This window comes from Prunus dulcis, chromosome 3 (genome assembly GCF_902201215.1).
Source record: "Prunus dulcis chromosome 3, ALMONDv2, whole genome shotgun sequence".
NCBI classification, from domain to species: Eukaryota; Viridiplantae; Streptophyta; class Magnoliopsida; order Rosales; family Rosaceae; genus Prunus; species Prunus dulcis.
In genome coordinates this window covers 17,754,118-17,766,173 of record NC_047652.1, presented here as the reverse complement: position 1 = coordinate 17,766,173, position 12,056 = coordinate 17,754,118, and the positions used below count along the sequence as shown (strand labels likewise).

Sequence of the window (12,056 nt, the reverse complement as noted above, 5' to 3'; positions counted from 1 at the left end):
GGAGACTGATGAACACAAATGAAAGCAAAAGAAAAGGTGAAAACCACAAGAACTATTTGTCCAAAATAGTCAGATTCTTGAGGTGGGGTTGTTGGGTTGATGATGGAAGAAGAATGTGGAGTTGGGTTCAATGCTAGATGAAGAGCCCGAAAGGACGTTTTTACCCCCTTATTTTGACAGACAAATTGACAGAGTTGGACGGTAGGACCTAATTGGCACTATTTGTCCAATTAAAGGATGTTATTGACACAAACAAAAGTTCACGGATCCAATTGCAATTGGGGACCAAGTTCAGGGACGTCTATAGTAGATAACACTTTTCATAAAACAAGTAATAGATGCTTTATTTAGAGAAAACATAGGTTTATATAAATATGAGCCCCTTCCTTCGATTTCGCATATTGAGAAAAGCCAGACCCAACTACTAGTTCCGATGAAAGAAAAGGGGCTCCTAGACCGTCTCTTGAAACACCTGCTTATCCCGCATGTGCTTTCGGAGCCCCCCACCCATTCAATAACTTGCTTGTGATTGCAGCCTCAAGTTCCCAAAGAAGATCAAGCAACATTTCAGCGATTCCTTCTTCTTTTTTTATTTTATTAGTATTAGATTTTCTGAATTCTTTATTTTCAAAAAACAAACAATAAATAGATTATCAAATTATTTTTCAACATAATTAGAATATACATTATTATTCATAAAACTATAATAAAATAGATTAAAAGTTGTATAATTCATAAAAGGAAAACAACATAATTTTTTATTAAATAAACCAAAACGTTAATTACCTATAGATTACTAATATGTTAATGTTGTATTTTAAATAGAAAAATAAAGGGAAGTGATTTAAATTGAATTTTAAGGGTCTAAGCTCAATTTTTGTTTCTTTTTTGTTTTTTGTTTTTTGTTTTTTTTGGCCAAGATCTGTCTTCTTCATTGAAGCAAGTCATTTTTCTCCTCTGCAACTCTCCTTCCAATTCTCTTAGAAAAAGAATAAGTTGTCTTAACCTTTATTTGGACTAAGGGAATATTTTTCACTAACTCAGAACTTCTTGAGTTTGATACTTTTGGATCGAACCTGATAAAAAATGGAGTCGTTTTGGCAATTCAATAGCTTGGCTTCCAACTTTATAAACGATCCAACCAAAATTCGATTTGAACCAACTTATATTGTAATATGTAACAAGAGACCTGATGAGAGAAGTATTCTCATTTTAACGGGTTCCATGATGGGTGGGACAATCTCAAATTGAACTTTAGATCCGAGAACATGAAAATCCGAGAACTTGTAGCCCAAAATCATATCCCCCATTGGATTTCATTGAACATGTAAAGGGAAGATTCTTAAGTGGTGCAATAAGATATTTTCCAAGCATCTTATCTACTATCATGGCTTCAAGTTAAGAGAATATTACAGAGGGAGTTACAGAAGGAAGACGAGGCTTGGGCACATCCATGGGAGAGTGATTATGAGGCAATACAGAGCAAGTTCAAGGAAAAAGGGTAAGGGGATGTGGTACCACAGATAAGAGTATTTGGATGTGATCGACTCCTCCTACTCCGAGAACCGCAAGTTGGTCAAGTGGTTCTTGGACACTGATGGGGAAATCCTGGAAAGGGATCCCGAACAGACCATGGAAGCAGGAATCTCCCCCCTAGCCTATCAATCTCTGGTTGTAGTGGACTGATCGACTCACTCACTCAAGCCAATGGCTAACCCTATCCAACTATATGGATCATCATCATCTGTTTGTTTTAACTTTTTTTGGTCAAATGATAGCTAGAAAGGTTCATTCATTAAACTAGTAACCAATTTTAATTTAGTGCCTCAGAGAGAGAGAGAGAGAGAGAGAGAGAATTTAACAAGGAACAGGAACAGCTGATATTATACTTTTTGTAACAAAAAAAGTTTGATATTAACACTCAATGATATAGATATTTTATCAAACTCAAGATTGAGCTATACCCACAATTCCATGCTATATCAGTTGTTACAGGTCCACTAGCATTTGAACTAGTCCTGTTTATTCTTTACAGGAAATGCATTGCTTCCTATTAACTTCTACAATTAATAATCTTACAAACTTCGCCAACACTTGCCAACTTATATTTGAAAAGCATATCTCTAACTACAGTAATCTTGAAAAACAAGAAAATATATCAACAAAGGAAATGTTTTGTAATCAAATTCTTCTACCTTAATACCATTTTCAGAAACCTTCACAACAGCCATGAAAATTTAGTTCCCTTCGTATCATGTTTAAAAAAATGAAGCAAAGGCTAAACTACAGAAGCGCCACATAATGTAAAATTAGGGCTGATAACTTAATGACTGCACCTATGTGAATAATCGAACTCAAAATTTCCAAAACAAACTGTAGTAGTTGGAGCACATTTATGCATCAATGATCATATATTTCATAACTTGTGTAAACCAGTGAGGATGGAGAGATTTTCTTTTAGAACATGTGTGCTTTTGACATGACAAAGATGCATATGTAGACTGTCGTTAATGGCACTTCATGTCAAGTCATTTTTCGGTAAATGTTCGTCATGATTCCAATTTTTCGGTAAATGTTCGTCATAAATTTTCGGTCAAGTCATGGAAGAAATATGGCAGCCCCAGCCAGCACCTCTACTAATACCGATATTCCGTCATGATTCCAATTACTAGTAGCTTTTAGTTTGCACTAAATGCTTTAAGATGCATCTACTAGAGGTTGTTCTATTAAAATGGTCAACTACTCAGTTACAGGTTGCAATTTTTGAAGTAAATTGCTTATCAGGCCTTCCCAATTGTGCAGTAATTCTTTGAATCCATAAGTGGCTCATCCATAATTGGATATCAGAATGTAAGTACTTGACTAGGCACCCCTCCATTGATCTTGGCTAGATTCATTGAATTCATAAATTCTTTGTTTGAATTAAGAGTGCTGCTATTTCTACCCACCTATTCTATTTTCGCACCCACCTTATTTTCAAAATGTTAAAAATAAATTTACTCCTTTGTAAAATGACTTATGAGAACAATTCTCAATCTCTCACACACGCACCCACACCCATATTTTCCTTTTCTTTTTCTTTTTGATCGAAATCCACACCCATCTTCATACCCAACCCACCAAAAAAAACAAAATCAACATCTTTCTCTCCCTTTGTTCTTCAGAAATTAGGAACCAGAAGAAAACCTAAACTTACAAATTCATAACCCCAATTTTATTTTCAGTCACACATAATCCAATCGTTTTTCTTTCTTCTCTAACTCTAAAGCTCAAGTAGTCCTATAATTACATCGACTTTGAGCTTTTGGGCAACTCTAAAACTGACAGAAACCCATAGCCATTTCCTTTTCTTCCTTTGTCTCTTTCTTTCCTTTTAATTTCAAACTCAAATAACACCTCTATTGCAGTCTGAAATTAAAAATAAAATTAAGCAAATGTGTTTTCATTTTCTGGAACAGATAGAGTAATCATTGTGAGTTTTATTTTTGTGGGTGATAGGAAGGGGAGTGGTTTATTTTTTTGTTGGCAGTAGAAGGAGAGTTTTTCTTTGGTTGAAGAAGGAGAGTTAAATGTTTGTAAGGTGGGGTGGGGATAGGCTAATTGAATAATTTTTTTTTATAGAATTTTTTATAGAAATTTTTTTTAATTGTAATAGCAATAGCAAATATGGAAATACAATTAAAGGGTATTTTAGGAATAATGGTGGGTGGAAAGATAGGTTTGTGTTTATTCAAATTTATAGGATAGGTGGGAAGATAAGGTGAGTGGAGAAATAGGACAAGGGGATAGAAATAACAACACTCTTGAATTAATTATTAATTTATAAGTATAGTATAGCCGTGCGGCTATACTACCTTTTTTTAAACGTAACGCACCAATTGATGTAGAACAGCCCGTAGGTTTAGAGTAAACAGCCCTTGAGGTTAGAGTAAACGCTTGAGCAATAGAACAGAGAAGAAATAAGGGATCGAGGAGAAGAATTAGAGATCGAAGAGACGAAGGGAAAGGGAAGGAATCAGAGAGTTTAAAGCAAGGAAGTTTATCATTAATCAAGTCTCCCTTAAAAGATTACAAACAACTCTATTTATAGAGGTAAAACCCTTTTTAATCTAGGAAAAGGAAAAGTAAACTTTAAGAAATAGGAAAGCAAATTAACTAATAAGAGATCCTTTTAACAAGAAGGAATCTTTAAGAATTAGGAAAACAAATTAAACTAATAAGAGATAGGAAAACTAATCCAAGTAGAATTAGGAAAACTAATAATATGCATTCTGCATCATTCTCCCCCATTGAAAAAGAACTCGACACCGGCGAGTAAACCAAGATTAAGGATGACGACGATGTTTGTAAGTATGGATGATGGGAGGACGGGAGGCAGCCAAATCAAGACCATGAAGAGAATCCTGATAATTGTGTAGAAGAGTGGAATCCAACTGGCGAAATTCAACTTCTGTAATCCAAGTATTCGCAGTAGCAAGCCTTCCAACCCAATGAACCAGAGAGCGGGTAGAATCTCCAGGAGACGAGGCCAAAACTTCATGATCTGAGATGTCCTCAATTTGATATGTAGGGTCAGAACTAGGAGAGGGACTACGCAGCATCGGAGGAGGAATGAAACCAGGAATAAGGTCAATGGCAAGCTGAATCTCTCTTGTTGGAGGTAGTTCATCTGGTAAGTCATCAGGTATGATATTAGAGAATTCAGGGAGGAACTGATGTATGGGTTTGGCAAGTGGTGTGGGGTTGCTGTCAGATTCCGATTTAAGCAATAGAGCAAAGGACACACCAGTGTCTTGCAAGTCGTGTGCAAAGTCTATAGATGATAAACTACTCAATCGATGCTCCGAAGCCTTCTCTCTAAGTAACAGAGTTGGTTGAACATCCTTAGTTGGTTTGACGGCAGGATTGGAAGGTGTTAGCGTTATGTTCTTTCCCTCATGTTGAAAAGTATATGTGTTCTCTCTACCGCAACTTCTCACACAGTGGTCGTAAAGCCATGGTCGGCCTAGTAGCACATGTGCGACACTCATGGGTAGGATATCACAATAAAGTCGCTCATGACAGGGACCCAATTGAAGAGGAACAAGACATCTTTCGGTAACAGGTAACTTGGTGTTATCTACCCAGCAAACATGAAAAGGATGGGGATGGGGCTCGGCCTGAAGGTGAAGGCGATCGACAGCAGCTTTAGAGATAACATTCAGTGTACTTCCCCCATCAATAACTAGTTGGCATCTATTGGTACCGCAAGGGACATAGGTTTGAAAAATACTTGTGCGTTTCCATGAATCAGGAGGTGGAGGTGTAGATGTTGAATAAATACAACGCATGACACTCACTTGGTGAAACACCTCCTCACAGCAATTATCAAGTTCTGGATCATAAATAGGTTCAAGGGGCTCCACATACACGTCCACACAAGAGTCCTCATTGAGGGAGCTAATGGTTAAAGTTCGGTGTGGACAACGGGAGGCGATGTGACCCTTAGCATGGCAACGATAGCATTCGATGTGAGCAGCTGTGTATGGGGCTGGTCCTTTTTCTATTGTGGGTACCGTAGGAGCAGGTGGACCGGCAACGCCATATGTGGAGCTAGGAGTACTACGATTTGGAGTAGGAATGGAAGAGAGCCCGGAATACCCAGTATATCTACGTTGTGGGCCCAAAAAAGTTTCAACTTCCAGTGCATGGCAATATGCATCTTCCAAGATATGCGGACGGAATCGACGAACTTCACGCTTGATATCGTCACGAAGACCATGGATAAAGCGAGACATAGTGATGTCGGGTTCTTCACGAATCCCTGCACGTATCTTGTGTTCAATAAAACGAGCGTGGAATTCAGTAACAGTCAAACTTCCTTGTGAAAGGGTCCATAATTGATCATACAATTGATGGCGATAAAAGGTGGGAAGATATTGTTCGCGAAGCTTTAATTTCATCTCGTCCCATAGAGTCACAGGCGGCTGTCCAAATTGATATAGTTGCTCCTCCACCGAATTCCAATATTGTCTAGCGGCTCCCTGTAGCGTCATCTTACCAATGCGAAGTTTATGAGCATCTGTCAAGTTGTACCAGGCAAAATAATCTTCCATGGCTTGAACCCAGTCAAGAAACATCGTAGGATCCCCACGACCATCAAAAGTAGGAGCGGTAGGCTTGATGTGGCGGATGACATCATTGTCAAATTGGCGAGGGGGATGAGTGCCATGATCATGTGGAACTGTAGAAGGGCCCGTTGTGTGTTGGGTATAATGGGGCGGTGGCAGAGACCCAAAAGAAAAGGGGGGCTCCAATTGAGCCTTGGGATCATCAAGCGAGAGCCCAGTGGAGCTATGAGGCATGCCGTATGGCACGGCCTTGAGTTTTTGATCCACGGGTGGATTGGGCAGAAGGCCACTTTTTGGTGTTGGCGTAGAGGAACTTGAGAGCAATGCGGAGGTAGAAGAAGGTTCAGCATGTCCAGCCCGAAAGTGATTGATAAGCAACTGAACGGAGTCTTGGAGTTTGGTGATGGCCAAGTCCGTCTTTGCACGATGTGTGGGAGCCTGTACCAACTCGTCTTTGAGGTCAACGCTGAGTTTGGAGAGTTGGGTTTCTATGCCAGTGATATCGTCAGAAACTTTGTCTTGGAACGCATGAAATTTTTCTGCAAGGCTGGCCACGGTTTGGGGCGCCATGGGAGAGAGCAAACGCAAACAAAAGCAAGGGGAGGCTCTGATGCGTTTTAAATATATTCGAACATTTAAATAGTATAGCCGAACTGCTATACTATTTTTTATTTTAAAGTATAGTATAGCCATACGACTATACTATTTTTTTATTTTTCTTTTTATGAATAGCCGAGCGGCTACCCTTTTTACATATATCAGAATATTTAAATAGTAGGGACTTTCTCTATTGCGAAGTGCAAGCGTGCGGAGTGGATGCGGACTTCTATTTGTGACCATCAAATTCCTTGTATGCTGTAGATTTAAAACATCATCGAGAACTATTTCTATAAGAGCTTTTCAGTCTTTTGGTAAGAGCCAAAATTTCCCGCGCTTACACCTCCAATCTACTAACCTCTGTTTCTTTCTTCCACCACAACACCTTCTCTTCCCTGTGCCTTCATCTGATGCTTTCATCAATTGCTATTTGTGACTCTGTATATGCAATACGTCATTTCCCTTCTTCTCTACATTGATTTTCTGTTTCTTTTTATAACGATATCCTCGCTGATTTGGCTTTGGGTTTTACTTGGTCTTCGTATGAACTTGGCTCACTTTTGTTTTGTTTTGAGATTGGTGAGGTGTTGTACTGCTAGGTGGGATTGTTTTATTGACCTTGGCTGATCTGTTGTTTAATTATACTATGTATTTATCTGATGTTTACAATTACTAACTATATTTCATTTGCAGATGGGGATATTGAAGCTACCTATGATCTCCTGATATGATTCGAAGAGTCATGCCTTCTTCGGATGATTTGCATAGTTTGTATACAGGATATCTTCAAAAGTTTAGAAAAGATATAAACAGATAAATGATTGAATGGTCCATTACAAGAGAAAGGAATTGAAGCTACAAACATAATTGACGTTGTGGGTACAAGTACAAAATTTCAGCTTCATACAAAATTATAGCTTGAACAATAATGAACTAATCCAGCCACAACTATATTCAAAGTTCAATTTCCACGAGCATCGACTATTACTTCACAGAACGATTATTGATATTGGGTGAAATATTTTCTGCATCCTTGCACAAAGAGGACCTGCATAAGAAATAAGAAATTACATATTTAAAATAAAATGATCGAATAAATTGAAATAAAAAATTCAACCTAGTTTCTTATTGATTAATGTGAGTTGTACAAGTTCTTCTGTCGTGTCCTATTTGTCCACACCCATGGCAATGATGTTTACTCTTATTCATTGCTTTCTCTTTTCCTCCCTTCAATCTTTTACAGCAGCCCTTCGCCCTTACTTGAAGAGGGTCATTCAAATGTGGTGACATATAACTACTAGTTGCATTTTCATTATTGCCTCCACATATATTGTTACTACTATGCACCACAAAATTTATCTTTTCTCGCATACCTTCAAAACTTTCTAGTAGAACTTTACTTGCCTCTTGAGATACCAAGGCACCATCAATAAGCTCAAAAGAAAGTTTAGACAATCTTGTTTGCCTCATTAATAATGAATTATCACAACTTTCAGTTACTTGCCTTTCACCCTCTTCCACAACTATGTCAAATTTTGCGGCTCATGTCCACCTCTTTAATATATATTTATTTGACAAATACTCAATTTGTTTCATTTTCATGTATTCCTTCAAATTCAAATTTCTTACATATACATGGAGCATAGTCTGCAACTTTGTCAACCATGACTTCTCGCACTTTCAACTTGAAGCTACCGTCTTTTTTCCTCTCCATTACCGTATAAAAGCATAAATTGTCATCCTCTCTCGCAAGTTGAAGTACACATGCCAAACATTTCCACAACTCTTTTTGAAACTTGTAGAAAATTTTACGAGTATAAATGACAACCATTTGCTTCTCCATTATCAATGGGGATTTCAACATAGGCTGCTCATTGATATCAACACGATCATCAATTATCTCTTCATGACGTTGCTGGGCAAGCGCTCTATTAAACCGTAGTATGAAATCCATTAAAGAATTTCTTTTTGAAATATAGAGCTTGAAAAATGCATGAACACCCTCTACTCGTTGGCTACTTGACATATTCCTGCTGAAAAAATATCTTCCACATATGCTGGCACCCATCTTGAACGTATTCTATAGATTGAAGATAGCTACTCATCATCATTTAGTTTACCTTTGTGGACCACATCCATCCACTTTGACTCAAATTCTTCCTTTGCGTCTGATACCCACACACAATTTTGAAGTTCTCTATTTTCATCTTGTTAAATTTAATACACACTTGAAGAATATAGAAAAATCTAGAAGAAATTAGAAAACTCAAGGAAGTTTACTAACTTTGACAAAATCAAGTTTTTAGAGAGGATTATTGTAAACTCTAGAAAAGTCCTAATAAAAATCTTGTGATAAGGTAATATTATATTATAACGTAGTGGCTAGGTGAAGAAGCCAAGTCCACCGACTTGGAGAATGGCGGCAGCTTTAGTGTATAAATAGATGTTGTTGTCTCTTGTACAAAGCCAAGAGAGTAAGAACAGGCCAAATAGCGAGCAAAGAGAGTGAGAACAGGCCAAATAGCCAGCAAAAAGAGAGAGAATAGGCCAATAAGCCAAAAGGCCAATAAGCCTAGCAAATAGTTTCTTTCTAGTTGTTGAAGGCCAATAAGCCTAGCAAACAGTTTCTAGTTGTTGGCATGGAAATCTGGAAGGCAAGGACTTAGATAGCATGTTTGGCTTTATTGAGGCATATGTGGTATGTCCGAAGACTATCAAGAAGCCCTTTCTACCAATAAGCCTGGTCCTCTATAAGAGCATTTTTAGTAGTTTGCCTCTTGTCATGGCAAGGGGAGTCCTAGGGCAGCTACTATTCATATGAATAGTGACTGCCCTAGCCCTCCCGCCCCCTCCAAACCAAAATGTGTTTCCAGCAATTACCCTTTGCCATGGCAAATACTATTCATTTTATTTTATTTTTTTTCACAACTTTTTTTCTTAAATTATTAATTTGGATAATATCTTCGGATAAGATTTTTGGGTTCCTACGTGTCAATACTATTCATATCGGATAATATTTTCGGATAAGATTTTATTTTATTAGTTGTATTGGTTGGTATTTATAGAAGAAAAAAAAAACTATGAGGATTTGGTGTTAAAAGTGAATAGTATTGGTTGGTATTTACACTGGCGAACCCAGAATTTTTTTAGCGGAGGTGCAATATTGACTAAGTATGAAAAATGGTTTTTCGGAATAATCATTTTCTCAAGATAATTTTTGGCGGCTTTTATTCTTTACACATCAAATAAGAAAACTTGATTTTATGGGATTTTAATATGAAGTATATATTGACTTTTTAAAGCCATCATTTTTAGCCTAAATCGTATTTTGCACTAAAACGGATTTTTCATATTTTGATTTTCTAGTATTTTTATTTGAATCCAAATGGGGGGTACTTTCGACATTTACTTAAATGTTGAAAATGGAAATAAGGTATAAAGAAAAAAAAAATCAGTAATTTTTTGGTTTTTTTTTTTTTTCATTTTTTAATTGCACAAAAATTGGCTGCCTTTGGATTGCTGGAAAAAGTCTTATCGGAGAGCCCAGCGCGCCACGTGGAAGTTAGCCTTTGGGGGACTGTAGCGGGCGCATCATTGTGACGTCAACTCACTGAAGTCATCTCCAAAACGCTGGTTGGCGCTCGGGCCAGCCTTCCCCTGGGGCTAGCCCAGTTCGTTGGGTCCCACTCCTTGCCCGGGCCACTTTTGTTGTTAGAAACAGCATTTTGGGCTTGCACCACCCCCCCCCCCCCCCTTTCCCCCCTCTTGGTCCCCTTGTCGGAAATGCTCTAAAGCCTTGTACCCATCTATTGTTGAATAAATAAAATCACTTTTTTGTTCTCTAAAACCCAACACATCTTTATAAATGCACGTGTTTATCTTTTGAGAAAACTTATCCAGAATGTGCCAAATGCAATATCTATAAAATACACCTGGAAAAGCTTGTGAAATAGCATTTCCCATCGCTGGATCTTGATCTATAATAATTATTTTGGGTGGACCAGCAGGCATAGCTTTCTTAAACTGCTCAAACAACAAAAGAAAAGACTCAGTGGTCTCATTGCTCAAGAACCCACAACCAAAAAGAATAGTTTGACCATGGTTATTAACCCCTACCAATGGGGCAAATACTATACCATACCATACCGATTAGTATTGTAAGTGGTATCAAATACAACCACATCACCATAAAACTTATGAGCTCTTCTAGATGTTGGATCAGCCCAAAAACAATGTTTAAGCCTATCATCATCGTCAGCCTCTATCATAAAAAAGAAAGATTCATTTTTTGCTTGCTCACCAATAAAATGCTCATTCAACATTTGTGCATCATGCCCCTTCATCTTTCTCTGCAATTGTCTTTTGTAGTTATATAAATCTTTCTTTGTATATCCAATGTTTTGCATCCCTCTTGCTTGCACTTCAAGAAGACTAAATTGTTGATGTGTTGGGATATTAACATCACCAAATTTGTTGTATGCTTTATTAACTTCAGAAATTTTGCGATGCGATCTCAACAAATGTACCATTTGAGGGGCTGTCAATGCATGATTGTTGCCCTCCACAAAGTTAGAAATTATGTATTTTGTTCCTTCTCTTACCTTTAGAAACGCAATCTTAGTCTTACACCCACTTCGTAATACACCTCACCGCCTTTCACTTCCATTAGAAACTTCTTTGGAATATACTCCCTCTTTGTAGCACACATATCCTTTTCTTAATATCTCATTATAGAAGTTTTACTCCTTTGCTGACAATAACTTTGAACACTAAATCCCGCTTGTTTTGCATAGTTGTTATATAAGTTATAGGCATCCTCAAGTGATTCAAACTCGTGAACAATTTTTGATACATGTTGATCCTCTACTTGAGGATTAAAAAAATAAATCTGAATTATTTTCATTAGTATCTTCCACAGGGACGGATCTACAGAGGAGCAAGGGTGGTCAATTGACCCCTGCAACCTCTGAAATCTGCCATTAAAGAGGAGAAAATTGACCCCTGCAAAGTGTTTGATAAAAGTCCCCAAAGAGGCTTGCTCCAGCTGCTTGTGCACAGCGCCTTGCGCGCAGCGCCTGCGCGCTTCTGTGTTTTTTTTTCTCCCCCCGACGTCAAAACGACGTCGTTCTACTAAAGGGTTTTTTTTTTTTTTTTTTAAACCTGGGAAAAAAAAAAAAAAAAAACGGGACAGACTCTAAAACAGAGAGCCCGCTGCTCTCCTCTCTCCCAAATCAGTTTCATGTCTTTTTTTTCAATTGCCAAACCCTATATCCTCAAAGTTCAAACCCCAAATCATATTGAACCAACCTTCAACTTCAACTAATCCAATCCAACCACTCCATCTCCATC

The 12,056-nt window shown here is 37.8% G+C and overlaps 1 protein-coding gene across 1 annotated transcript; it reads right to left on the bottom strand.

Annotated features, from left to right (window-relative positions):
* Positions 1-4,325: 4,325 nt before the first annotated feature.
* LOC117621904 lies at positions 4,326-6,687 on the bottom strand. Its single transcript, XM_034352435.1, has 2 exons — positions 6,318-6,687; positions 4,326-5,984 (listed from the first exon to the last, which is right to left on the bottom strand). Exons 1-2 carry the CDS (start codon positions 6,678-6,680, stop codon positions 4,326-4,328), a joined length of 2,022 nt encoding a protein of 673 aa, XP_034208326.1. The 5' UTR covers positions 6,681-6,687.
* Positions 6,688-12,056: the final 5,369 nt, after the last annotated feature.

Bases quoted from the DNA above. Each gene is read 5' to 3' on its own strand.
- LOC117621904 (XM_034352435.1), bottom strand. From the start codon at position 6,680: ATGGCGCCCCAAACCGTGGCCAGCCTTGCAGAAAAATTTCATGCGTTC. The intron at 5,985-6,317 runs CTTGATGATCCC...GTGGAGGAGCAA, and splicing joins ATAGCTCCACTGGGCTCTCG to CTATATCAATTTGGACAGCC.